Genomic DNA, 26,342 nt, shown 5'->3' with positions numbered 1-26,342 from the left:
TGTGTACCATCAAAGGATGTGAAAGTAGAAGTGCTGTGGTTAGGAATGTTGTGCCTATGATGTGTTGGATTTGGGACCTTTGTTACTATTCATGCGGTTTTGTGGCCAAAGTTTTTGTTGCTTGAGATATTTAAGAAAGTATCATGGAGATCCGACGGCATTTGAAAAGATACTGTGAGTGATTTATTTTAACGATAGGCTAGTCGTCAGAATACTTAACCATGTATTGATGTGATTGTGAGCAATGCTCCTATCAAGTGTATTTGTGTTGTATTTGTATGTCTTTATTTTCTACTAGAAGTTAATGTTAGCTAGCTATCATGCTCTTTGAATAACTAAACAACAGAAAGAAAGAAAAAAATCTTAATGAAGAAGTGGTTTAATACATATGGCAAGAGTTCATGACATGAGTTGTGATAAATGTTTGTACTGGCTGCTGTTTGACGTAAAGTGTTAACTGAGACTGATGAAAAAGTTGGGTGAATTAGAATGGAGCAAGGATTCTTATGGCAGATCCCACCCCAGTTGGGACACTGTTTTGATGATTTATGATGCTAGTTTAGTGCATATGATGTTGTTCATCTTTTGTCATATGTTAAACTGCTGGCATTTATAGTTAAAAATGCTTGTTGCTTTTCTGACTGGTGCTGTGAAAATATGGATGAGAAGAACCGGGTATTGGTAAGTCGAGGATGCGAAAACATTTATGGCATTATTTTTGCTTAATAGGACATCAGAACCTTAAAACAGAATGTAATCCAACTTGTGTAACGCTGTAAGTTCAGACACTTCAACAAGCAGTATAATGACTTGCAGCAAAAATCTGTACTTGAATAGTAACATCTAATAATTTGTAAGTGAAAGTTTTAGTTCTCCTTGTGACTATTATATGTTTTGGTTGAAAGTAGTGCTTCAGTTTTTGTACTACAGACTGCAAATAATTCCAGTGTATTTGACTCAAACTGAAGAATTTTATATTTGCAACAGTTAAAATTTTTGTTGTGTTGAAAAAATAAAAAAGAACTGTTGTATATGATGATTGACCTCAATGCCTATATCTGGCATTTGATTTTGCTTAAAGAAATGCTTCTGTAGCTGGAAACATATTACAACCAAATTGAAACGATATGTTGTATTATGCTTTACCTTCCCTCCATCACTATCAGCTGTTTCCATTAACTAGAGCAATTACATGCATCAGAAAACATGTGTGTGCAAAATTTCCATACTTCAGGACAAGTCTCGAGCAATTATAGTCACCCAGAAGAAGCACAATTCCAGCTACACATTACACATATTAGTGATAGGAATGCAGTTTACCTGGGGTTGTTGCTGCATCATTCAGAGCCTTAGCAGGCTACAATTAAATCTTGTTTATCGTCCTTCCTGTATACATGTGATGGTAAACCCATCTAATTATACATGTACATGTCTGACGCCTAGAAATGCTCTGCGTTCTTTTCTTATGAAACTGTGTATTACACCCAAGGTCGCCTGCATTGATTATCCAATGTATGTCCGGGCGATTTGTACTGGTTAACCAGAACTGGAAGAGCATACCATTTTCTGGTTTTTTCTATGATTAGCGACTAAAACATTTAAGACTTCAACTGTATAATTTGAGACCTTAAGCTCTTCTCTTGCAACTGCAAAAAGAACAAGCGAAGATGTGAGCATTCAAAGAACAGATCACGAAGATTGTAGTGCAAACGTTTAACCTGAAAAAAATAGATGCAATAACCGTCATGGTTTTACAATTTATCTAGTTAACACGGTTTTTGGTAGGGGATTGATGAAGCCAGGAAGTCAGACTCATCTTGTATTTTCTGCTAATAGACTCGGGTAACCTAATCCAGATTTCACCCTGATTAAATTGGGTCCAAGTCCAAGTCACAGTTCTAGGATTAAAACTATCCCACTTAAGTAGAACAGGTTTGAAGTAGACTCGTAGAAATAAACCAGTCCATTCATGGGTACCTCATGATTCGCAAACACATCTAGCAACTCGTGGCACTCCTGCAAAAGGCACCGCTCTCTTGCCACTATTTCTGCCAACTCAGAAAACAGTGGAACAGTCTTCTCGGCCTGTTAATCAACAAGGATGTAAATTCAGACATTAGATGATAAAACTAACTAACAAGAAGGGTCTTGCAAAATGCTTGTAAAGAAGATACACATAGTGGCTAACACAATGGGTATACTGTGAGAAACAAAGATCGTTTAGGTGTTGTTGTTCGAATCAGGGAGGGGACAGGTTCATTCAAATGGAGAAAAAGAAATCGAAGTTGGTTAAATTTCGTATCCAATGGGAAGAGATCTGAAATGGATACTCAGACAAGTTAAGACTAAGCACAATAAGACGATGCCGAAGATCCCAGCACAAATGGAGGTAAAGAATTTGCATAAATAGTACGAAGAAGAAAATTATATTGATCAAGTAGGCTAACCATGGAAGAGAAGTTGTTCATTGTTGTATTGATAGACATCGAGAGGTCTGATGCGTGATGAAGTGCTATATATGCTTGTTGGAAGTCCACCTAGAAGAATAGACAAATCTAATTAGTTTTGTATAAAAAAACTACAAGTTTAAACGGAGCTAAACGATTTCTGCTATAATTTAAGCCAACCTTTGCTCCCTCAATTAGAGGAACCCTACAGAGAACAGCATGCAAGCAATCCTTAATTACTGCAACTGCTGAGAGGTGTTCCCTTTCCATTTGTGCCCATGTTTCTAAGGGCTTAGTCTGCATCATAGAATTGCACATTATAAAGTATCTGGTAAATAATAAAAGATTGCAGGTTTAATGCAATTCAGATTCATTTAACAATCTTAGTATCAATTTTAACTAATTTAGAGTTCCAAAACAGTAGTGTATTCAATTCATTATCTAATTGTCCAATCATCTTGTGCAAACATTGACCTGCGAACCGAGGATGTTGTTAATCTTCAAATCAAGCGTCTCTTTCTCGAACTGCATCCGTTTCTGAACTACAGAAGACTGCAGCTTCGAAAGGTCAAGCCATGCGTTGAGGAGAGACCTCTGTGTTATTATAAGATAAAGGGATAAACTAAAGTGATTAGCAGACTGAAAGATAAAATTAAGACGCAATCGAGTAGCTTCTTCGATCGTCAGCTACCTAAAAACATCATGTGGTGCAAGTTTTGCTTACCTCGGCCTCATTCCTCTTGCTCGTGTTTATGAATTCAGCTTTTGCATTCGCAAACCTCCACTGTAATAGCCGGTTGTGGAGGAGTCGTAGTTTGTGAGCAATCTCTCGCACTTCATCATTCGATAACGAGGAGTTCGAAGATTTCTTTCCTTTCAGTAAATCCAGTCCTAAGCTGAAGAAACTTCCGACGGTTCCCTTCGTCTTCGACCGCATAGGCGACAACCTTGAATATGACTGAATCTGCTTTCCATCACTTTCAGCAGATATCGGCGACGATGACGTTCGTCCCGGCGCTAGAGCCCATTGTGACATGGAAGATCCATAGGCTGTCAAAGAATTTGCTCTCTTGATTACAGTTTTCGTCACCGAGCTGTTATTCGGAGAACTTTCGGCAGAATCCGAACCCCTGCGTTTTCGGTTCATAAACCTGGATGGAACTTTGACGCCTGATTTTCGAGAACTCACAGTCGAAGAAAGATAAGATGAAGACGAGGAGGAGAAAGAAAACCGTTTTCCGTAAGGAGGAGATTCGAAATCTGTTCCGGAAAAAATCTCGCTGCCTTCGGATTCAGAGCTCGGTACATCACAGAACGTATCAGATTTCCGTCTAGGCGGCTTCCCGTCGAGGATGTTCTCGTCGACTGAGAGTCTCCTTGGCGTAAGAGACACAGACGGTGAAGCAGCAGGAATTTGAAAATTTGAAGCGTATCTCATAGATCCCCCGATAGGGCGGTTTTCCTTCGTGTTTTCTTTGATCTCCTTATCCTTCTTCTTCTCCACATCAAATCTACTAAATTCTGAACAGCTCTTCTGCCTAGTGAAACTCGATTTGCTCATTTCTTTCCTCTCCACCAAATCCATCAACCTCTCGTTTCCAAGATGATCAGCAAGAGTACTCACAGCCATTTTTTCAGAAGCAGCAGACGCAGAAGTAGAAGAAGAATTAGAAACCGCAGAAGGCCAAAGTCCGCCTCTCATTGAACCTACCTCATCAACGCCCCTCCGTTGCTTCTGCTCTCTCACTGACGCATTCTTCTTAAGAGACGGCGAGTGAGCTCGATTTGGCGACGGAATTCCAGCTCTGGTGGGAAAACTAGAGGTCGGGGAGAGGAAGCGAGAGCTTACTTCACGAGACTTCAGTTGGAGTGGCGATTCGGATTCCCCCTGCATATTGTTAACTCTACTTTCAGTTTCAGAGATATTCAAAGAGTACAGCCTTTTCAGCAGAGTGAGGAGAGATTCATCGTTGTAGAGATGATTTTGGAATGGAGACGACGATAATGTCTTTTTTTAGCGGACGTGGGACGATGAGTGAGGAGGCATCCGAAAATAAATTTCAAGCTCTTGAGTCGGTCCAAAGTCGTCGACGTCCTGCATTTTTGCCGGCGTTGGACTGCACAGGTTCACTTCCTTTCTGTTTAAATATGCCACGTGTCAGTATTTGCAATTCCAAACTCCGGCAGATTTCATAAGCTGATCTATTATATCGGACCGTAAGCGGGTTGAAGTTAAGAGTTGAGAAATTGACCCAAAAATCAATCTCATTACTCGTTATTAATTGGTATCCATCAAGAGTCTTAGTGAATTTGTCTTTTAACATGCGGGGTTAATTGATATTTTTACAAATACATGTAGTAGGTTGAAATGAATATTCCCAGCCTTTTCAATCAATAAATTGACTAACCATTCTTCCAACTTACTTTTCAAAGGAAGAAAATGATAACCGTCTTTACAAAATCCCTACCATTCTTCCAACTTACTTTTCAAAAGAACGATCCTGAGCTCAACCTTTGTGCAAAACAACATCTAAAAAAACCTTTATTATTCGAATACAACTGGTAGTACAAATTAAGCCACCAAGTAAATTAAAAAAAAGCAGCCGCTCTACCAAACAGTTCCCGTATCCCAAACAAATGCCGTGTTTCCTACATTCATGACTGAAATACATGAATATTCGCTTTCTGGTAACCCTCACGAGCTATTGTTTAAAGAACATTCCTTGTGTCAACGACGAGAAATCATACTCTTTGCTTGATCTACTTGGGATCACAGAAGATGAGACAGGAGGAGATGTTTGAGGAGGCCTAATCACTCCACTCGGAGCTACTCCGTTAACGACTGGCGCTGTCCCCATCGTCATACTGCAACATGAAGAAGTTTAAGAACACAATTTCTAATAAATTTACTAATCGTAAAGGTTTAAAAATAATGATAAAAAAAAAAAAAAAATTACTGCATCGCCTTAACAAGCTTGATTTCACTTCACCACAGACGGATACAATTCATCTCCTTTTACTCTACAGCCCAGTCCAAACCCATGACAATGAAATGAGAGGAAGATAACTGCTAAAAATCAAGAAAAAAAAAGGAGAAACCTGTGGGGTGCTAAAAGAAATGGAATGAACTCCATTCATCTTTACTTTAGTGATACTTTTGCATTTTTCATGAACTCAATGCACCTAAAATTCATTTCCTTCCGATTTCAACTTCTCTAAAATTATAACCGTATCAGAAGTAACATCAGTAGGATTACCTTGATGTAGGAAATGGACTGAAATTCCCCGTAGTAAGCGTAGGTCTGACACTTTGCTTGACAGTTGGCAATATCATTCCCGGGATCTGGAATTCAACATTCGGCCAGTTCTGTGCAGGTGAACCACTACTAAGAACTTGGAGATCGTTAGGGCCAGGCTGCTGGGTTTGTGCAGTGAATTGAGGGGGTGCACTACCAGGCTTAGCTGTAGCAGCCAACAAACTGGCTTGCTGCTGAGCTAGCATAGCGAGTTGCTGTTGACGGATGTAATATGGGGACACCATACTGGACTGCAAGACAATAGAAACTGTAAGATAAACAACTTCGCTTGACAAAAACAAATAATATAAATACAGTAAGATAACCAACTGTTGTCCAAAAACTTTCAACTCTATGGAAATCAAAGAAGCAAAGCCAAGTTGAGCAAATTCTTCAGTGAACTCTTTGAGTCGGCAAGGTTTTGGACATCACCCACAGAGTAGAAATTGTTGAGCGTGTCTTTTCACAATGTTTATGAAAGAACTGGTTAATTATCACAGCCAAGGTGCTGACCTTGTCAAAGAGGCTCATAATATCATTCTTTACATCTTTCTTCTGTGAATTATCTAGAACCGGAGGCTGCATGGCTGCTGAGGAGTCCACAAATAGGTCCTCAATTCCTGTAGATTTTTGCTTACTCTCAACTGGCTTTGCTGAACTTTCTTTCTCTGATGAATTCGTTGCTTCTGCAGCTGTAGATTTAGAATTTAGAAAATATTGCAACAAAAGTAAGAAAGAGCTCCACATCTAACAAAACATGGTTGCTTATGATATGGAAACTGCAAAAAAAAAAAGATAGGTTCTAGTGATCATTACACTGAAATCCTGCCCAATCGTCCACAGATGATGACTCTGAGCCATTTTCACCTGGACTATCCATGGAAAGCATATTAAACAGATCAGTGGCTAAATCAACTTTGGGAGGTGAAACATCCAGCTTAGCTTGTTCTTTCTGTATCAGATCAGCCTGAGCCAAAACAGGCTCCACTTTTGGTTCTGAAGGAACCTGTTCAATAAGCTCAGCTTTGTGAGGAAAACATCTCTTGCTTAAGGTTCAATATTAACCAAGTTAAAACAGTTATAATGGCAACACAATGAAGATCTGAAGGGATTGCACACGATCAAATAAAGTAAACACCCCACCCTCAGCCAAACAAAATATAGTAAGAAAATGAACAAAAAACATGCATAGTATGCTCATGATTGTATCAGAAAGCTCAATTCCCAGATGGGAGTTTCTTAATGTGAAGTAAGGTTCATGTCTGATGAGAGAGAAGGTAATTGAGTTTTAACTAATACACAAGAAAGAATTACGGCAACTGATTCCACAATTCCTACAATGTGCTTTCCTCTGATTTCGTTCAAAACGCTTAGTTTCTGGAACTCTGATTGAAAGGCTTGACTTAATCTCATTCAATGCAAAATAAAATTTTGATTTCCTTATTTTGTCCTTTTCCTTTTTATTTAGGTGGGGAAGGGTGCCCTGAGGCGCAATACAAACAAAACTTTCAACAGTTTAAGTTCAAATGGATAGAGTTCAACTCATTGGGAACAAATTTTGTTTCTGTAGCATAGAAATCGGCTGACTACAGCATATATTTATACAATACCTCATTAGACCTTTTAGGAGGCGCTGAAACATTAATATTTACAGTAGGAGGTGGAGTATTCCTCCGCTCTTCCAAGGGACGTTCTACTTTCGCATTACTGGAGTATCCATGTGCTACTCTTTCCCCAACTTTCAGGCAGGAGACAGGAGCCTTTTCTTCATAAACCTTTGGTGGAGATTTGCTTCGCTTCTTCCTAGGAACCCATCTTTTCTCTTCATACCTGAGTATTTCATATTTTTTCATAAGTAACAACAAGATCTAAAATTAAGCATGAAGCTAAAAAAAACTGAAAAAGCAATCTCACAACCGTTAGAAAAGAAGGATCAATCTAAGCAACCATACTTTGCTCGAATAAAGTTCTCAATCCCAACTAGATCATATTTAGGAGGTAGTTCTGCTTCCCAGTACTTGTTTGACTTTTCATTACCCATTGCTGCATACACACGGAAAGAAAGGATGGAATACCATAGTTTTATTAGGAGCTAGGTTAGCCAAAAGCACATAAATTTTTTTCCTGAAACTAATGTGATGTGAGACCAAGATGTACATGCTTACTCTGAATAAATGCAACCTGCTCTGGAAGCCATGTATCTAAAGTAGCAGACCTCACCTGCCACATGTGAACAGTATTATCAGCGCACATGCACACACACACACACAGAAAAACAGGCACTGTCATTACTAACGCTGCAAAACATTTCCCCATAAATTAACCAATCTTTGAAAATAAGTGTCAACCTAAAAAGGAAAACCCAAGTTTAATGCACTGACATAAAATATCACCTTTGATATGTGCACCCCAAGGCTTCTGTGGATACCAGAACACTGCATGCAGATGAAGATACCAAGGTTCACACTTGCCCATCGCGGGCCCCTGCATATGAACCACCCAATTTTAAATCAAAATTTCAAACCTACAATCAGGAACTTGAAAAATTTTGTAGTAGAGGGGTTAATGATGGGGTAACTTTCAGAACTATCAGCCTGGAGCAACCAAACTAATGACAACAATGTTGAAACATTTACAGCCCTTCCAATGTAGCCATTGACAATGCACATAATGGACATGGAAACTGAACATATTGAAGCTTCATCCTCTAAAGAGGATTACAACTATCTCCTAGAGGTTCTCAAAAAAATATGCTAGACAGGAAATGAAAATGCCAACAGATCAAGGGAAGTTGAACACAAGAATGAAATATAGGGAACTGCCAGTGATATCAACTTACTTTGCTTTGCAGTCAGCACACTCCCTGTTCTCTGGCAACTTTAAGAGCCCCTCCAGTATCTGCAAGTAACATGTAGGATGAGCTTTGATCCAACTATCCAACAGATAAATAGCTAAAGGATGAGCTTCGATCCAACTCTCCCAAAGATAAATAGCTGATCTGAAGAATGCTATTTTCAGCCCAAATGATGGGGGGGGAAATGCGATTAAGTGCAGAACAGTTTCGTCAATATTATTGGTGAAGATGTCGTGAACAGACAAGCATAGGAAAAGAAGGTTGATGAACAGTTTGTGAAATTAGAAGCCTTAACAAAAGAAAGCAATCATAATGGCAAAAAATTACTCAGGTAACTTTTTTTATGGTATGAATCTGATGAGCACAGGGCAACTATATTAAACCACGCACCAAGTTTATCTTCTTCACCTTTTCTGTGTCTATAGAATTTTCTCACTGTTCGTCTCTTCGGGTCTAGTTAAAAGCAAACAAGAAAAAAGGTAGCAGTTTTTTTAGAATTCCTTATTTTCATGGAGATACAGCACATGTTAAAGCGATCAATTTGTCCTCTCTTGCAATTTAGAGGAAAAAAAGAAGATAAACTCAGGATAATAGCCGTAATTTTTTTTTCAAATCTAAGAATGTTTAAAATCTAACTCATGTCTTTCCATATAATCAAGTTGAGATCTCCGTGTTAACCATGACGGCCTAATCTCCATTTCAATTGTTAATTTCTTCAAGATCTCCTAAATAATACTAGAAAAGTTAATTCAACGAAGGATCTAAAATCCATCGGCCAGGATCACCCAAAGAAGATCAAAGTTATCCTCCTGTAACGCGGAGCTACATCACTGAAATTGGTCCAGACGTGATGACGAATTCACAACAGACCACAAAATCGGAGAATTACTAAAAAGCGACTTCATCACGGGACACAATTTCACATGGAAAAAAAGAAAAATCCAGCAAGAACCATAACTGAAATCTCCCGAAGAAAACCGACCAGCGACAAAATTAAAAAAAATTAAAAAAAACAACCAAAATCGAAGCCTAACTCTTAGTATCCTGAATTTCAATATACATAAAGAATTGATCAGTGAAATGAACCAAAAACAACCTCACTGATTCAAGTGGTCCCAACAGTCACACATCTGTGGATCTCCCCAAAAGAGCCATTACAAAATCAACCAATAGCAAAAAAAATAAAGTTCGAAAACAATAGCGTCGACATGAAACGGTACCTTTTTGTGTTTAACATTGAGTTCCTTGGAGACGGACGCTTTCTCGTTCATGCTTCCAAAAACTCCCAAACAATCGCAGCGAGAAAAATCCGCGACAGAGAGAGAGAGAGAGAGAGAAAGAATAGAAGAAGCTCGTTCTTCCTCTCTCTCTTCCTGCAGGCAGGGGGAAATCCAAGCGATGGACTCGAAGAAAATGAGAGAGGCACTGCGTACCGCGTCTTCTTGGACACTTCTTTTTCTTTCTTCTCTGGAGTTTGATCTTCACACGTACAAGAAACACTCGCGCAGGGATGACTCACCTCCTTGACAGGTGTGAAACTGTCGTCTGTGGTTGGGTTGAACCGGTCCATTTCTACGACTTTTGTTCTCGAAGTGGCCCACATTGATTAGCGAAAACGTGGAATCTCGACTGGTAGGCTAACCTAAAATGATCAAAATGGCCCTCATGGCGCTGTTTACCAAACCTTGGACCATAAGGGATTTCTTTCTTCATAATTTTGCATCATTTTTTATTAAATTAAATAAATTTGTAACATTAATTTAAATTTTAAAAAAATTGGTAATTAACCTTTTATGACATTCCATTCCATTCAACAATAGGTCATTAACGTGGGAGTTGCCTGATTTAGTACTAAGTCTTATCTTGATCAGGGTTTTAGGACTGAGATACGTATGAGTCGATCAGAATTCGTAGGTCCATTGATCGGACTCGTGATGAATCGAAAGGGAATCGCCCGTGGGGCAGGGATGGGTTTGTGGCCATGATGGCTTTTACTAGATCTGACCCGATCTTGACCCGACTCTAACCTAATTAATTTATATATTTTTTAATTATATTTATATTATATAAATATTTTTTAAACAAAATTAGAATATTTTTATTATTTTTATACAGTATAATAAATTTTATATAAGTTATTTTATTTATAAATTTTAGAATATAAAACAAAAGGTAAATTAGGTAAGAGCCAAAGCGGGGATGGATTAGCAATACAACATGGGTGGAGACAAGGTCGGGGTTACATAAAATTTATAAAAATCATATAATTATCTATACAAAAGCCAAAAAATCATATTATAATTTATAAAATAATTAATAAAATAAAATAAGAAAATATTTATCTAAAAAATACTTTCATTCAAATATAAAATTATTAAATTGCCCTTATATATTTATAACATAATAAATTAATTGGGCATGGAAATAATCCTTAGCCATTTTTATTTTATTTAAAATTCGATAAATGGATTTTCAGATAAAATTATCTGAATATTTAATTAAGCAAAGAATTTAAGCTCCAGTTTTATGCCATTTAATAAACGATAAATACAATCAACCAGATAAACGGACAAAAGTGTTCATTAGTCGGATCCGGTCCTTCCACGTCGGGTCTTCATTTTCCGCCTAGCGGGTCCTTCACTACTCTTGCAAGCGCGGAATCCACAGTCGCAGATGTTAGGCAAACTCTTCTCCGGCGCACTTGCGGTGAGGTTCGATCTTGGAAAGTAAAATCGACGTCTCCTCCACCTTAATCATCGGCGAAAAACGATTACCTAAAAAAAAAAAATCGTCCGCGATGTACCGTCAATCTTTGCTTCAGGAATTCAGGTACTCGTAAAAGCGCAGTTGTTCTTTCATCCAAGAAGATAAATTGCTCTGGAACGTCGAAGTATGAAAATTTAAGCTTTCCTTGTTGACAGAAACAACTTTTCTATATTCAGGTGAATCACATAGATCTCTCTACTGAAACGACGATGGAAGACGCTGTTGCTAAGAGACTGGGCATACAAAACGAGGTTAGATTCTTTTATAGTTTTCTGCCCATTTAGCAGTACTTATTACGTGAGGCGGCAAATTAGAATTGGCTAATCTTTACGATTTTGTTTGATCGAATGCATTCGCTCCCTAATTCTAGCTTCTCAGTTGGACCGAGAGGTTCCTAACAGATCGATTTGGAAATTTTGTTGTTTAGCTTCTCAGACGGTTGGAGGATTTCTCACAACATCTGCAAAAGAGAGCCAATGCTGCCACGGAGGAAGTGCACCGGCTAGTGGACCAGACTGGCGTTGTTGAACAACATCTAAAAAACACTTTTAATTCTTTCCGCTGTCTTTCACATCACCGGTTTGTTCAAAATGCAAGTACTAACATCTCTGACTCTAATTGCAATTTATTTATTTATTTTTATTTTTTTTAGGGAAGGAGTCTTGTTAAGAAACTCTTTCATCTCACAGAATAATGGATGTAACTTCGGAACGTTTTAGTCCTCTCACTTAATCTGAAAATATATGATGTTTCTGGAACTTCACCTTCATTTTTGAACAAGGAAACATTTCTTTCACGACAAAAGTGACATGTTCCTAGTCAATGTTTTACAGGTTTATCTTCTGTTTATGCGTTGTCTTTCTATTTAAATTATTTAAGATGTTATTTACATTTTCTTCTCTCCCTTTATTTGTTAAAAAAATTGCCATATTTTTAGGTAGCCTTCAAAATGTCTCTCATAGTTAGACTGCCATTCAGCTGATATCAAGTGTTAGAACACTTCATCGGATGTTTGTATTATCTTACTGTAGAAAATATCTGAAGAAGATGGACTGATGTTTCATATAGAGGAAGACGGTAGGAATTCTGAAGCAGCCATTCCGGCTCAGAGTTATGAAAAGGATATTTTGCCACGTTATAGAGAAGCCTTATCTCTTGGCTTGAGTTCTTACCAGAATCATGTTCAGAGCAAAAACAGAACTTCCTTGGGGTCTGTTTTCAGAGTATGTCTCTTATCCAAATTTTAAATTTATTAACTGGTGCATCATAGTTGACTTGTACGTGTTGGAATATAAGAATGGAACTTCTAATCCTTATGACTGAAAATTTTCCTGTGGCTTTTTACTTGAAGATTGGGTCCAGATATGGTCCACTCCCTCATATTATTGGCTCGGATGAGTATATCCATGACAACAGCTGTGGCTTAGTAACTGGTATTACCTTGTTCTCTACAGATTTGTATGCATTGGATGTGTTTTTTTGAGGTTGCTTAGTTGTCATTTGGTTATAGTGATTTATATGCACAGAGGATTCTATACCATCAGAGACTTCACATCTTGATTTCATCCTTGCTGGAGAACAATATGATGTACGTCCAAGTGCAGGAGAAGGTGGTTCACACCCGACAGTCGCTGCAGATTTATATGGGATGGGAAACCCACCAAACAAGAAGGCAAGTTACTTAAGTTGTGATGTTCGTTTTTGTCCTTGCTTTTAGGTTGAAGGTTGTTCTAACCTTTGAAAAAGAAAAACTGCTTTATGATTCTCCTTGTCAAAATTCATGAGTGTAAGACATTTATGTAAAGGTGGCAATAAGATTATTACAACCTGTACCATTACCTTTTCTTTCTTTCTTAATTCGTTAAGGGTGAAGTGGAATCACTGGTATCAGCCGCTTCAGATTTCAAAGCAATGCTTGAGGCAGCACTTCTCAGCTCGTACAAATTCTGTATGCATGCACCTCTCTTTCTTTCCTCTTTTCATTGTTGCTTTGTTTTTATACTTGTTTTGTACTGAAAATCCCTAATGGGAATGAAGTTGTTTGTGTGTGCCTTCTGAAAGAAACCTGTGTCCAAAGGTCACCAAGCCATTTTAGTTGTTGAACCAATTTATTACTTCTTCTTCTATAGCTAATATTTGCATCAAAATATCTTCTCAGCTTATACAAATTCTGTTTGCACGCACCTCTCTTTCTTTTCTCTTTTCATTGTTGCTTTGTTTTTATACTTATTTTGTACTGAGGAGCCCTAATGGGAATGAAGTTGTCTATGTTGGGCTTTTGAAAGGAATCTGTTTCCAAAAGTCACCAAGCCATTTTAGTTGAACCAATTTATTGCTTCTTCTTCTTCTTCTTCTTCTACTATAGCTAATGTTTGCATAAAAATATCTCTATATGTAGATTTAAGGTTCTTACATCACTGTTTCTCTTGGCAGATGATGAGGATAGTACAGCACCACCTGATCTTATCAGTCACAATACCAGGAATCTGCATGCTGAGCTGGTTGGTTTATTAGATTTTCAGAATGTTTCTTATACATGAGGCAATAATAGCTTTTTCTTTTTGCTGACACCTTTTAAAACAAAAACTACCATAATGTCTAAGTCATTTTTTCCCTTCATCATGTTCATTGTGTTTTGTTGAGTGTCTGCAGACGGTCGGTCATTTCATGGTACTTAGCCCTATTGTATATGAGCAGAGATCCAAGACTAGTTTCTTACTGTGGAAAGTTTAAAGTATCTGAGGTCATGGCTTTTTCTTGCTTGCATTTTCTTTTGCAGGAACATGCAACCTTTTCAGAATCAAATACTGCAACAGATGCAATGTCTGTCAGTCGAGCTAGTATTGGTGATACCAACCTGCCTGTTGCTGCAGGAAATCTCAATTCTCTTCAAGATTCTGATGTTAACTTAAACAAGCCACGTTCTACTTTGGTTTCAGAGTGCCATCTTGAAGATAGTGAAGAATCACTTCCATCTCAACTAAATCATCCTGTTTATACCTCTACAGCAGTTTCCTCCACCCGTGATCCAGAAAAGATTGCTTCTGATACAGAGCCATCAGGAAGCATCTCAGCTATGTCCGTTCAAGACGATAAAGTTATCAAACCTTGCAACAAAGAGATCATGCAAGCCCCATCAGAAGTTGGTAGTGTTTCTGATACCTCTACTTCTGTTTCTTCCACTTATGGGCCAGAAAAGATTGCTTCTGATATAGGGCCATCAGGAAGCATCTCAGCTATGTCCGTTCAAGATGATGAAGTTATCCCACCTTGCAACAAAGAGATCATGCAAGCCCCATCGGAAGTTGTTAGTGCTTTGGAGAAATGTGTTGATGGTGACCATGATTCCCATTCTCCCTCACTGGGAAGTTCTCGCGCGGACCAGTTCACTCATACCGATGAGGCCTCTTCATCAAAGACTGATGCTTAATTGTTTTGCTTCATTCATTTATATCCAGTGAACTCTTAGATAAGTTCAGGTTTCATTTGAAGCTTTTACCATGTGTATGTATGAAATAGAAATATGACCTAAATTGATTTTCCTCATTATCGGGTCTTAGCTGAAGGAGTTTATCAGTTTATGCAGGACCTCGTGGGACCTGCAACATAGTTTTAGCACAAGAAAGACGAGGACTTCACCAGCATCTGGATATCTAGGAAAGAGTTGCTACAAGCTCCTCAACTGTGTTTTGTCCATCATGAGCTGCCACTATGGCATCTTGTCGTATCAAAAGATGTCTTCCATACTGCTAAAATCCGTCATAAAAAAACTACGACCTGCTATGATTTGTAAGGCACAATTAAAAGAAAAAAAAATAGCATAACCAGAAATTGAGAAAACGCTTCTGAAAAGAGTACTGAATTAGTTACTGAAGATGACAGCGTAGTTGAGGTCAGGTGAAGTAAGTCAGGTAGCTGGTTGATCTTGGATGGTGCTGTTTTGGTAAGATAGGAAGCTTCGCCCCGGGCCAATGCATGAGGAAGGGTCCTCCCCTCTTCCCCGCCGACCTCCTACTGTTCCAGTGATTGAGGGGGAGGAATGGACATTAAAAGGAGAGGAGAGGGCCCTACGCATTTTACTGATCGTTCCATGAAGATGGGTCCTCCCCTCCTACGTATCTCCAATGGAAGGATAGGAAGAAGGCATGACAGAGGGACTACATCCCTGATTCGTTCCAGAAACAGAATAATATTTCTTGGGCCACGATCTCAACCGTTTAAAGAGTGTCGTAAATGCGGTCTACTTGTCCCTTCCAATTGCAGCTATTACCGTTCTTCTGTGAGACTTCTGGTGGGCGCTAGACGACGAAGACCGTCGATGATTGGACACTTGATCATCACAAGCGGTGGCAGCGAAGACTCTCTTAATTCTCGGGCTCTGCCCTCCTTGTGCATCATATGTTCCCTTGCAGACTAACAGAAGGCAGCAGGAAGAGAATTTGTATGATTTTGGAAAGAGGACGATTTTGTGAGTTTCGTTGGCCTTTTGTCCATTTTTGCCGTCCTTTCTGTACCAAATATAAAGCTGTGGGAATATGTTTGGTTTTGTTGAAGTTGAAAGATTGGGCCAGTTATATATCATATTTTTCCTGAAGCAATGAAGTATAGTCCAAAATCTTATCTTCTAATTATAGTACTTGAGGTCCTTCCGCATCTAAAGAGTCCACCGCTTCCTTGGGGGCTCTTTTTGTGTCTATTATATCAAGTTCCGTTATTTGTTTGGTAGGCAGTCTGGTAGACTGTTATCTTGTGGATTCAGCTATATCAAGTAGGTCGAACACAGGTGTTTATTTCGCATCAATTGATATTGAGGTTTATTTTTATCTTATTGATTACTGCTGTGACTTGTAGTAGAAAGTTTGAAACCAAGCAGAAGGATGTTATTGAGGACCCACAAATGTTGGATTTGTTCCTCGACTCAACAGATTATTTGTCATTATCCTCTGAATCCCTTGTCCTTATCAAACTTTTCTTTAGTAAATGTCAGATGGTGAATCAAGAAGCCTTACCACCTTATTCAAAGAATCGTTTATCTGGTCATCAGGAACAAATTGTTCTTCTCCAATAGCAATGAGTTCAGTTCTTTTAACAGTCACTCGTGCGGAGAAACTTGTCTATCTGGTTGCTGGGAACTAAAAAGAGAGGAACTCTCCATCTGCCTTTCTTTTGCCTTCAATGGGAAATAAGTCCCGTGGTTCCCTCCATCTAGAATGATTTAGTGAAATTTACTTGTGGATTTACCTGGAGACTGATGGAATCTTCCTTGATGTTCACTTTCTGTTTGCAGATCTGCAATTCACTCTCCATCTAAAGCCACTCCTGCTTCTCATTTTTCTGCTCATTCGTTTTGAATGGTGTCTGCTTCAGTGTACTAGTAAAAGTTTCATCATAAACCTTTAACAAGCACACCTCTTTTTCTGGAGGCTTGACCTGTCTCTGGATTTAATGCCTTTAATGGCTTATCTATTTACTTGTTCGTATGTTTTTTTTTTTTTTTTTGAAATGATGTGTGTAAACTATTAAAAGAAGAGTGAAGTACCAAACAAACCTAGGAAGGAGGGTCTTCATCCGCAACAAGGTGTGGGAGTGAAAATAATTTAGCTGAGAAGTTAACAGTCTGTGATCTTGAGCTTACTGTGTATCTATTGAACATTTTTTACTGGAATTATATTTCTCTGTCACAATTTGTATAAGCAAAACTGATCTAACATTACAGTCTTTTTGGAGACTTCACTTTTGTGCATTTTAATTATGCTTCTGATTTGATGTCGATGCAGTGGCTATCTCTGAACCAGGCTTGACACCTTCTGCTTCCCCTCATTCATTTTGATTTTCAGTTTTATACTTTTACTGCTTTTTTGTGATTTTTCTTTGTATTTCTTGTCTTTCATTTCCTTCACTAGTTACATACATATGTCAGCAAATGTAACTTGTATGCGTGTCTTCTAAGGTTAAAAGATGATAGGCTTTACCTGAATTTTGTTATTTCTTTTTCCTTGATTAATAACAAGCTATGGTTCGCTTAATGTGTAGAATTACCGAAAGTGGATGCCATGGATCATCTGAAAGATAGTAATTCCCTTGATATGGCCAATAAGGGTAGGGAAAGTGCTTGGCAAACAGGACTGGGGAAGCAAATAGGGTGTGAAGAGAAGAGGAAAGCGGCGGTGCATGCAGAATTAGAGAGGGTGAACCATCTCCCTTCTAACAGCAGCTATGCAACCCATCGCTTGCGAGTCCTCAACAAACTTCTGCAACTCATGTCCCTTCAGGTGAGAAGACTATATCCTCTACAATGGAAGAAATATTACGGTACCAATTCAGTTATTTTTAAACCTTCAGTTTTCCATATATGTAGTGACTGTTTTATCAGGTTAAATAAATAGATTTCTATTTCTATTAGTAAATTCAGTGGATTGCGTTTTTGTTACTAGCAGTACGATGCTGTGTTAAGTTTTTACCACTAGTGTGCCGTACTAACAGAATTTGTTGCATTCGTGGTTTTTTCTCTCCTGCTACTGGCAGAGGACTCGCACACAGGATGAAGAACTGGAGCTGCTTTTTGCGGGGCTATCTTTGTGAGAAGTAAATCTTATGGTTGGTATCTTAAGTTGAAGTTTGCATTGTATATGATTGATAGTTTACAGGAAAGATTCCCTCTGGATAACTGAAAATTCCTTGATGGTTGCATTTTATTTCTCTGTGGCCATGTTCGCTGGAGAGAAAACGAGGTGAAAGGAAAAACACTAGATTAGCAGACTGCAACAAGGATATTTTTCAAGTGGTCATAGAACTTTTTTTTTTTTTTCTCTACTTCAACCAAACAGGTCAACATCCACAAGAAATACATTCATTACCAACCAATGGATGCCGTGTTCCATCATTTGTGAAGGTCCTAATGAATTTTGTTTACCTGTTATATGTTGTTATCTTAGAATAACTGTTCAATGATAATCCTTTGCAGGATGATGAACAAGGCATCTGTATCACTTTGATGAAAACATGGGGAGAGGACTTACTGAATACCTTTTGTCAACTGGGATAGAGCACACCGTCAGGCAGCGGGGTTATAAAGTTTTCGACACAATCCAGCAAACTTTTTGTGTAATATTGAGTTGCAGCATCTTTAAATAGACTCTGGTGTACTGAGTAATAGCAGGTGGAACTGTGTTACTGCAGCTTCAAACGAAACGTCTGGACAAGATGGTTAAAGAAAGTATGTACAAAAATTGGAAAATAGTGTATGCTTCTCTTTGTTCGCGCTCATGCATGATATACTCTGTTTTGAGTCAAGAATGCATCAGTTTCATTTACTATTTACTACAGACTGCTCTCAAAGTGTTGTGTTTGCCTCTCTTGAATTTGTCAAAATCCTCACTTTCTTCCATTCACCTTTTGATTCCTGATTGTGGGTGATGGAATTCAGAGACAACTGGACAAGCCTGGATAGTTGGATGGCTTTTAAGGTCTTCTTCTGCTCTTATTGTAAGGGTGTGGTTGGCTTTTAAGGTCTTCTTCTGCTCTTAATTTAACGGAGTGGCTGGGTTTTAAGGTTTTCTTCTGCTCTTAATTTAAGGGTGTGGCTGTGCAGATAAAAACTTACTAAAAAAATGACAAATTCAGTTATTTTGTAATAAAGCTTTACCAAAGAAATGGTCAAAGTAGGAAGTCTACGTATAACATTAATACATACATATCAGGAAGAAAAATCTCCCGCGCCTTTTGCTCTCCCAGCCACTGAGACTCTCAGAGATGTCGTTTGTTCGGAATCGGTGGACCTGAGTCTTCATTCCTCCGAAAATTCCCGTCTGTAGAGACAGGACTCATTCTAGATGCTGGAAATTTCACGTCTCGACTTCTTCTGTAATTTCTGATGTGGCATATTTATTGTTCGCATCCAGTTTGACTGTTTACCCTGGAGCGAAGTAGAATTTCTTCTTCTTCTAAGACTAATTCTATTTCATTGCTTTTGGAAGAATAAACGGACGAAAGCACTTCTTCTGCGTTATTTGTTTAGGCCTATACAATTTGATTCACATATGCAACCATAACACTAAACCCTTGAAGAAGATGTTGTCTCACTTTGCTTCTCTTGTGCATGTTTTTACTTTTTATCAGAAATTAAGCTCCAAATTCCTGAAAAAATATCTGAAAGATCTTTGTTGCCAAGTAATCTGACTCCTGGTGAAGATGTTCTCACATTGTCAGACAGTACTAGAAGAATTGGTCCTTGTCTTACCAAGTTAGCTTGCATCATATCAGGTATGTGGTTTCTCCACAAGTATGCAATGGAAGAATAAATAGATACTATAGGAGAAGTGATTCTTTTGGTCATCATAGGAGCTTTGATGCTTCTATGATCATGGTTGATTGGAACTCTGACCATAACTAGAAGTATAAAATGTGTCTTCAATGTACAGAATTTTTATGCAAAGGAACTGTTGTGTTCATCATTCTTAATGTTTCATCTCAATGTGTGTGCCCTTCAAATTCCAGAACGTTCATTCTAGTCAAAGAAGAAAATAAGTGATGTTCTGTGGTTTTGTTGTTCCAGCAATGTCATTTGTTATCATGAATTTATGGTAAATTTATTAAGGTCTTTCTGTTGTCAGAGGCAAGTTTGGTTCCAACAGATGCTGTAAAGGCCTTCCCTTTGGAAAAAGTCATGGTGAGAGTTCAGTGCTTCTTAGTTTTGTGCAGCCAGAACACACAGTTTCTGTGTGTTCTTTGAACATCATAAATCTTTTAGAACTGGTTGGCAGTTGGCACATTTCGCTCATTGTAAGCAGTTTTTAAAGTCTGTCTATCTATCTACTAATTCATATCAGTCAATTACTTTTCTCTTCTTCTTAAATCTGAAGGCTTTAATAAATTTATTTTTGTACTACTGATCACTGCAGCTTTGTGCTACTTACAAATTACTTATTTAAAAATCTCAGGAGTGACAAATTCTTTTTCTTCAAATCAGGAAGTACCGGCTCCTATTTTGGCTGATATAAACCTTGGGGAGTGGTTTGGTGGCTTCTTATATTCAGCTGGGCAACAGGCAAATGAAGCTGTCCAGGACCAATTATCCTCTCTGAGCTTCTCTAGGTTCATTGTTGCATGCTTAACCCACAATTATCAAGATTATTTTGTTAATTTTGTCTTTATTACCGTCCCCCCCCCCCTCCAAAAAAAAAAAGCTGTCCTTTGACAATAATGATTTTTCCTATATTGCAGCCTAGCAGTTATTTTTGGTGCGGGACTTGTGACAAGTCTTTCCCCTTGCACACTAAGTGTTTTGCCACTTACTCTTGGATACATCGGTATGTCTATATTCCTTTTGTGTTATGATTAGCAATGATATGGTGGTATACCATGTAATGAAGAAACCCTGAAGTCGCCTGTCGGTGGTGTTAGAGTCTCCAAGTACTGTAGAATACATAGCAATGGGTAATGAATTTTAGGTAACAAAGGTTACCGACTTGTTCTTCAGTAATAAGGATATGTCTGTTGAAGATATGCTTGTTCCATTCAGAAGAATTTTTAACTGTATCCTATCCATGTGGAACCTTCAATTGTGCTTCTGGATAGCATCATTGCATGCTGTATAAGTGCACTGTGTGCTTCAATAATCCAGTAAATTAGGTTCATGTTTACACAACTGTGGTATTTGCTTGGTATTTGCATATTTTTCTTATTGGAAGCTGATAACTTCTTCCTTTCAAAACAATTCAGGGGTTTTTGGCTCTGGAAAAAGCCGAGCTGAGGTAAAAATTCTTAACAGGTACATTTTCGATAATAGAGTACCTTACCTTGTTATTATTGTGTGAAAGCATTGGGATGTTAATTTTAAATGGAGAAGTTTGTGTCTGAGGCCAGGCTACTTGGTTTGCCTGCTTTTCATTGTATACCTCAATTTCTAGAATTTTATGTTTTTGACTTAATGAAGAAAAAAAGCTCCTTTTTCTCTTTCTTTCATAAGAACAGATTAAACAGAAAAAGAACAAGCTCAGTTTGAGCTTTCTTTTCTTGAACATTTCCTGTTGGATTTGTTTTTTAACACATTTTATTTTATTTTATTTTATTTTATTGCAGATAATTGGGGATTCAATTGCATTCTCACTGGGACTTGCAACGACACTTGCGCTCCTTGGAATAGCTGCATCTTTTGCTGGGAAGGCTTATGGACAAATTGGGCAGGGCCTTCCACTGGCCGCTTCTGGTGTAGCAGTTCTTATGGGTTTGAACCTTTTAGAGGTAGTAACACCATGTAAAATGTTTCATTCGTTGTCAAGATATTTCTAATGTATTAAGAGGAAATTTATGTTGTATCTTGTTCTTTAATCATGCTTTCAGTAGTGTTAGTAGCGATGGTAGAGATATTAAACTTACTTATGACTGTTAAGTGAATGCAAAATGCCTAACTAGCCTAATAAATTGTGAGGGCCCATGATTAAATTTTTGGTTTATGTACTGTCTTGAACCTGATCGGATTTTGTTTTTACACTTCTTTTGTCTCTCTTCTTCTACTTGTTTCTCTATTCTTTTCTGCTACATCAGTGAGTGAACCCTTGATAAGATCGATACAAGTGTGAGAGAACCAGTAATGAATAAGTATGCAGTTTGGAGAATACCATGAAGAATCATGTAGAATGCAGCAAGCATAAGCTTCTAATGTACCTTTTGATATGTAATATTGATTACCCAATTACAACCGAGTTTAACATGAGAAAGCATGGGCTCTGTAATCTTGGATCCAACATTTTTTTTGTACTCATCAGGCTTGCATATGCTCCCTAATCTCGGTATACTGTTCTTGTCAGTGTTCTTATTCTTTTTCTTCTTATCAATTGCTCAAAAGACTCCCCTAGTAGAAAGTAAGAACCTCTGTTTTCTTTCAATTGTAGTAGTAGGGACTATTTGAGACAGTATTGTTATCCTTTTGTTTATACATTTATTTACATCTGTTACAATCAACATCCCTAACATTTATTTGAAACTTGTGCTCATTCTCAGAAGGTTATGTACATTTGGCTCTTAAACTCAGAATATGATATTCTTCAATGCTCTGTTTCTCACCCTTGTATCTCTTTTTACAGGTAATTGAATTACAACTTCCATCTTTTTTTGATAATTTTGGTTTCTTTATTTCTTTACTTTGTGATTGTTTTGCAGCGGTGCTCTTCTTCTCGGTGGGGGAGTTTATACTCTGTTGGATCGGTTGTTTCCTGCTACAACAATGGCGATGTAACCATGGATCGGCCTTTAAAAATTACAGGTGCAGTTCTTGTAAATTGCTAAATGACATCTGGCCTCTCTTCTATTTTACAGGGAAAGAATCACCAGTAGCTGCTGTCTAAAGGTCAACGTGCAGACAACTTTTGTCTGTATTGGATGTAAGATTCCTCCTATAAAAAAATGTAATTTGCCTTGAGTTTCTCTTTTCTCCTCTAATAAGTATTGTCTTGCACGTATTTAGGCGGCAAGTGCCCCCTACTTCGTTTAGACAAAGAACAATTGAGATGTAGCCACTGCTTCCACCTTTAATAAGCATCTCCGCTCGTGAAAACTGACATTGGACCACAGTGTTTGTTTGACCGACGCCATCTTAATGCAGTTTGCTAGACTCCACTACCTTTAGAATATGAATCTCTAAATCCAGTGTTCAAACAATAATTGGACCCGGATTAACGAGGGCAACTCGAAATTAGCTGTCAGTCTTCCTTGTTCTTACGAATCTCTCCCATCCCAAGAGTGATACCAGCAATTCGAAACCTTGAATGCATACAGAATCCCATCACTGGCAGCTATTTTCGATTGTTAAAATATTCAAAGATGGGAGGTGTTGACAGACTCGACACTCAGACCTTCAACCCAGAGAGACCATACAAAGCAGCCCACCGACGCCTGTGTAAGAGAAGATGGCTTGTGACCATTAAATGTGCCAATGTCAGAGGACAAGATTTGCCGGTAAACAACAGAGAATAAAAAGATAAGAGATAAGACTGAACATGACGCGACAGAACGTTTTTTTTGAGAAGTCCCACTTTTGATTTTTATTTCTTTTCAGAGACGCTTCTCTTTTAGCAGAATTGTTCGTCAAAAATTGCGGAAGGACGGTGGTTTTTCACTACTGTTCACAGCCAGCAGAGTCCAGGCTTGCCAGATTTTTAAGGAAGTAAAGATCATCTTCCTTACTTGCATTGAACTTGCATTGAACAGAAGAGATCAGTCATACCATCTTGATTGTGACTGAATTGTGGTGAAAAATACGTGAACCACAAGTTCTCCGCTGAGAATCTGAAAAAAAAAAACAAAAAAAAAGTCCGAGAGAGAGAGACTATAGTGAGTCTGTGACGTGTGGGTTTCTGAGAGCTAGGAGTCTCGAAACGTCTCGATAGAGATTCAATTGTATTCTGTAGAGTCAGAGATTTGAGATGGCTAAGCCAAGGATACAAAAATTTCTTTTTGATATTTGAAACGGATTAAGAAACCAAGCTTAATTGACATATTTTCCAGAAGAAACAATTGATGTTAATATCGATGCCTGTATCTTCACAAACCAAAAATATTGAAGCCCAAACCAGTAATTCAAGCAGACTAGAGATGAGTTTCACCTAAAATCTGAAGAAAAATCTCAACTTTTTTTCTCCAGATTTGATTAAGGGAGAGAGAGCGAGGACATCTAATGGCTGCCTAGGAGCTGCCACGGTTAATCATTTCCATGTAATGCTTGAACGACTCTTGCCTCTGTAGTCTCATCTCCTCGTTGAACTTCTTGATGAAAGCTTCGACCCGGCGGTTCAGATCATCCTGACTCGACGGAAGCTCCCTCCGGAGCTTCCCGGAACCCGGAGACGGCGAGAGAGACGGAGTCCCTGTCCGCTCCTTGAACGTCTCTGATTTCTTCACCGGCGTCGACGTTGCCATCGCCTCGGTTCTCGCCCGGTCGTACGATTCGAAGGTCTCGGATTTCTTCAGGTGGCGGGTGAGCGGCATCGGGCGCCCATCCGTGATTGTCTTCCACGCTCCTTCCAGCGTCTCGTGTCGCTTCGGCTTTGATACTCCGAGCAGCTTACTGCCTGCATCAGATTTGGATAACTTAAAGATGTTATTCTCACAGAGACAGAGGCCGCAGCCAGAATTTCCGGTGACAGCCGGAGCTCAGGGAAGGACCCAAAAACAAAAAAACAAAAAGAAAAAAAGGATATAAAAATTTCAGAAACCGCACGTTATCATTTTTATTTACAGTTTCAGTTTCTGGTAGAGGCTAGGCGAAAAAAGTCTTTGGCAGTTTGAGCAGAAGCAAGCAACACCGGCGGCGCTTGTAACCGTCCGGCGAGCGAATATTAGCATTCTGCTGACATATTTCGGTCAAGTTAATTACCTTTTCTATACTGAAAAGCAAGAACTGTGAATATAAAAGGGCGAACTCTAAAGCCAAAAAGTTCCTGTTAAGTGCTTTTTGCTACCTTCTGGGCTGGCTTTCACGTTTTTCCGGTGACTGAACCTCGCGGAAGCCGGCGGCCTCTCCATCATCGTCATGGAATACTCCGACGGTACCTCCATCAAATTCCCCCTCGACAACGAATAATCCGACCTCGAAATTACAAATTCCTCTTCCCCTTCCTCCTCCATCTTCTCCGTCGCAACTCTAGCTTGCGGCTGTCCAAACCTCGCCGGGTCCACATCCCCATACCCAGGCCGGATCTCCGCCGGGCTCTTCACCACAACCGCCTCGAAATCCTTCAACGGTAAACCATACACCGGTCGGATCTCAGCTGCCTCAGCCACTGCCACGATCTTCCCTATCGGTGCCGGTTCCACCACCTCCTCTTCCTTCTGCTGAAACCTCGACGATGCCGCAATGGTGATAATGATCCCATTGATGACGAAGTAAAGATACGGAGGCGTGAGCCATGAGTGAAGCGAGCCGTACAAGAGAGGTATCTCGTAAATCAGACAGCTCAAAATAGAGGGCAGAGAGAGCTTCAAGACGAGTGCGGTGGATAGAACACCCGTCGAGAAAAGCAGAGTCTTCATGGAGAAGATCAAGCCGCTCGCCATTCCTTCACCCAGGGAGAGAGAAAATGGGAGACTTGGTTTCGGCTCTTTCCAGAGGAATCTGCTAACGATGGGGTGCAGAGAGCGAGGAGTGCGTGAGGAGCTGTGAGAGAGATTTTTGAAATGGAGGTGAGAGGAAGGAGAAAGCATTATATAAGGAGCAGAGATGGAGGGAGAGGATGAACTGTGAGCCGTCCGATGAACTGAAGGAACCACATTACCTTCACTAATGTCTACGACTAGTAAGTAGTAACCATTGTCCTCAACGGTCAGATATTCGACCGTTGGGCGCGGAGGGGTGGGGAGGCCAGTTCGCATGAGTGGCGAGTCTTCCACGTGCAACCTATATGCGCCTGTTTAGGCCACACAATACACGGGACCGTCCCGTGCTTCTTTGGAAGTGCTCGTTTCGGAAAAATGATAACGCCTAGGGGTGGCCCGTGGGCACGGGGTATGGGTTTTTAAAAACCCGAACCGAGTCTGAACTCTCACAATCATACCCAGAAAAAAAAAACGGTCGAGGCCATTGGGCTGGTTTAGTAGGTGGGCTGTCCCATTTACTGAGAGTAGCCCACTAGGTGGATCCATCAAGTTGTTCCATATTTTTGACACCTTCGGTTCCACGTCTTGGTAGCATTGTTGTAATGTTAAAAATTAAACAAATTATAACAACAGATAAAATTTTCATTAATCTTTCTTTACAAGTTGCTAGAGATTTTTTTTTTTTTTTTTTTTGTGATTTGGTGACAGACGGATGAGATGGAAGTGTCGAATTTGTTTGTAATTAGGTTTTATTCATGTCCAGTGAATAAAACCAACGTCTTTATCTCAACAACAGGAGCAGCAACCGACACCCCTTCGCGTGTATGACCAGGCTCGGAAGACAGGGCGTGATGGTCCACTTTCGAGTCAATGAAGTGTGACAGCGCG

The 26,342-nt window shown here is 39.1% G+C and overlaps 6 protein-coding genes across 9 annotated transcripts; 3 read left to right on the top strand and 3 right to left on the bottom strand.

Annotated features, from left to right (window-relative positions):
* Positions 1 to 1,598: 1,598 nt before the first annotated feature.
* LOC137943207 (QWRF motif-containing protein 3-like) lies at positions 1,599 to 4,341 on the bottom strand. The gene is made up of 7 exons (XM_068788897.1): positions 3,680 to 4,341; positions 3,172 to 3,631; positions 2,922 to 3,041; positions 2,628 to 2,744; positions 2,448 to 2,537; positions 1,978 to 2,085; positions 1,599 to 1,646 (listed from the first exon to the last, which is right to left on the bottom strand). Exons 1-7 carry the CDS (start codon positions 4,339 to 4,341, stop codon positions 1,599 to 1,601), a joined length of 1,605 nt encoding a protein of 534 aa, XP_068644998.1.
* A 619-nt stretch (positions 4,342 to 4,960) lies between these two features.
* Positions 4,961 to 10,056, bottom strand: LOC137942635 (ADP-ribosylation factor GTPase-activating protein AGD5-like). Its single transcript, XM_068788360.1, has 10 exons — positions 9,818 to 10,056; positions 8,583 to 8,641; positions 8,137 to 8,227; positions 7,909 to 7,963; positions 7,696 to 7,786; positions 7,354 to 7,573; positions 6,560 to 6,749; positions 6,257 to 6,435; positions 5,705 to 5,994; positions 4,961 to 5,312 (listed from the first exon to the last, which is right to left on the bottom strand). Exons 1-10 carry the CDS (start codon positions 9,866 to 9,868, stop codon positions 5,150 to 5,152), a joined length of 1,389 nt encoding a protein of 462 aa, XP_068644461.1. The 5' UTR covers positions 9,869 to 10,056; the 3' UTR covers positions 4,961 to 5,149.
* Positions 10,057 to 11,243: 1,187 nt separating this feature from the next.
* LOC137942633 (probable GPI-anchored adhesin-like protein PGA55) lies at positions 11,244 to 16,015 on the top strand. Of its 4 annotated transcripts, none has more exons than XM_068788356.1 (10): positions 11,244 to 11,426; positions 11,540 to 11,614; positions 11,791 to 11,955; positions 12,395 to 12,586; positions 12,715 to 12,796; positions 12,890 to 13,035; positions 13,230 to 13,311; positions 13,797 to 13,864; positions 14,143 to 14,836; positions 14,950 to 16,015. In XM_068788356.1, the coding sequence occupies exons 2-9, from the start codon at positions 11,573 to 11,575 to the stop codon at positions 14,791 to 14,793; spliced, it is 1,428 nt and encodes a 475-aa protein (XP_068644457.1). In that variant the 5' UTR covers positions 11,244 to 11,426; positions 11,540 to 11,572; the 3' UTR covers positions 14,794 to 14,836; positions 14,950 to 16,015. The 4 variants fall into 4 exon arrangements, with proteins under 4 accessions (XP_068644457.1, XP_068644458.1, XP_068644456.1 ...); XM_068788357.1 differs by lacking the exon at positions 14,950 to 16,015 and having other exon boundaries at positions 14,143 to 14,509; positions 14,588 to 14,886; XM_068788355.1 differs by lacking the exon at positions 14,950 to 16,015 and having other exon boundaries at positions 14,143 to 14,886.
* Positions 16,016 to 16,103: 88 nt separating this feature from the next.
* On the top strand, positions 16,104 to 18,620 carry LOC137942634 (uncharacterized). The gene is made up of 4 exons (XM_068788359.1): positions 16,104 to 16,146; positions 17,397 to 17,635; positions 17,889 to 17,960; positions 18,328 to 18,620. Exons 2-3 carry the CDS (start codon positions 17,417 to 17,419, stop codon positions 17,943 to 17,945), a joined length of 276 nt encoding a protein of 91 aa, XP_068644460.1. The 5' UTR covers positions 16,104 to 16,146; positions 17,397 to 17,416; the 3' UTR covers positions 17,946 to 17,960; positions 18,328 to 18,620.
* On the top strand, positions 18,366 to 22,923 carry LOC137943206 (cytochrome c-type biogenesis ccda-like chloroplastic protein 2). Its single transcript, XM_068788896.1, has 10 exons — positions 18,366 to 18,429; positions 18,523 to 18,579; positions 19,482 to 19,625; positions 19,960 to 20,144; positions 20,332 to 20,456; positions 20,586 to 20,671; positions 21,084 to 21,115; positions 21,444 to 21,605; positions 22,365 to 22,447; positions 22,524 to 22,923. The coding sequence occupies exons 1-10, from the start codon at positions 18,366 to 18,368 to the stop codon at positions 22,597 to 22,599; spliced, it is 1,014 nt and encodes a 337-aa protein (XP_068644997.1). The 3' UTR covers positions 22,600 to 22,923.
* Positions 22,924 to 23,640: 717 nt separating this feature from the next.
* Positions 23,641 to 25,569, bottom strand: LOC137942632 (uncharacterized). Its single transcript, XM_068788353.1, has 2 exons — positions 24,821 to 25,569; positions 23,641 to 24,430 (listed from the first exon to the last, which is right to left on the bottom strand). Exons 1-2 carry the CDS (start codon positions 25,560 to 25,562, stop codon positions 24,045 to 24,047), a joined length of 1,128 nt encoding a protein of 375 aa, XP_068644454.1. The 5' UTR covers positions 25,563 to 25,569; the 3' UTR covers positions 23,641 to 24,044.
* Between the last annotated feature and the right edge of the window lie 773 nt (positions 25,570 to 26,342).

Source organism: Aristolochia californica, unplaced genomic scaffold (genome assembly GCF_029961685.1).
Source record: "Aristolochia californica isolate CCGP_79_NKW_82.1479 unplaced genomic scaffold, dmAriCali1.0.hap1 SCAF_10, whole genome shotgun sequence".
Classification (NCBI taxonomy): domain Eukaryota; kingdom Viridiplantae; phylum Streptophyta; class Magnoliopsida; order Piperales; family Aristolochiaceae; genus Aristolochia; species Aristolochia californica.
Note: the sequence above shows the minus strand (reverse complement) of the source record. Positions and strands in the feature narration are given on the sequence as shown.

Coding starts and splice junctions, on each gene's coding strand:
- LOC137942635 (XM_068788360.1), bottom strand. CDS start 9,868: ATGAACGAGAAAGCGTCCGTCTCCAAGGAACTCAATGTTAAACACAAA. Junction 5,995..6,256: donor TTATGAGCCTCTTTGACAAG/GTCAGCACCTTG, acceptor ATTGTCTTGCAG/TCCAGTATGGTGTCCCCATA. Junction 5,313..5,704: donor AGTCCATTTCCTACATCAAG/GTAATCCTACTG, acceptor TTCATGTTGCAG/TATGACGATGGGGACAGCGC.
- LOC137942634 (XM_068788359.1), top strand. CDS start 17,417: ATGGATCATCTGAAAGATAGTAATTCCCTTGATATGGCCAATAAGGGT. Junction 17,636..17,888: donor TGCAACTCATGTCCCTTCAG/GTGAGAAGACTA, acceptor TGCTACTGGCAG/AGGACTCGCACACAGGATGA.
- LOC137943207 (XM_068788897.1), bottom strand. CDS start 4,341: ATGCAGGGGGAATCCGAATCGCCACTCCAACTGAAGTCTCGTGAAGTA. Junction 2,745..2,921: donor ACAACATCCTCGGTTCGCAG/GTCAATGTTTGC, acceptor TCTATGATGCAG/ACTAAGCCCTTAGAAACATG. Junction 1,647..1,977: donor ATGTGTTTGCGAATCATGAG/GTACCCATGAAT, acceptor TTCTTTTTGCAG/TTGCAAGAGAAGAGCTTAAG.
- LOC137942633 (XM_068788356.1), top strand. CDS start 11,573: ATGGAAGACGCTGTTGCTAAGAGACTGGGCATACAAAACGAG. Junction 11,615..11,790: donor GACTGGGCATACAAAACGAG/GTTAGATTCTTT, acceptor TTTGTTGTTTAG/CTTCTCAGACGGTTGGAGGA. Junction 13,865..14,142: donor GGAATCTGCATGCTGAGCTG/GTTGGTTTATTA, acceptor TTTCTTTTGCAG/GAACATGCAACCTTTTCAGA.
- LOC137942632 (XM_068788353.1), bottom strand. CDS start 25,562: ATGCTTTCTCCTTCCTCTCACCTCCATTTCAAAAATCTCTCTCACAGC. Junction 24,431..24,820: donor CGTGAAAGCCAGCCCAGAAG/GTAGCAAAAAGC, acceptor AATCTGATGCAG/GCAGTAAGCTGCTCGGAGTA.
- LOC137943206 (XM_068788896.1), top strand. CDS start 18,366: ATGGGGAGAGGACTTACTGAATACCTTTTGTCAACTGGGATAGAGCAC. Junction 18,580..19,481: donor GGACAAGATGGTTAAAGAAA/GTATGTACAAAA, acceptor ACTTTTTATCAG/AAATTAAGCTCCAAATTCCT. Junction 20,457..20,585: donor TCCTCTCTGAGCTTCTCTAG/GTTCATTGTTGC, acceptor CCTATATTGCAG/CCTAGCAGTTATTTTTGGTG.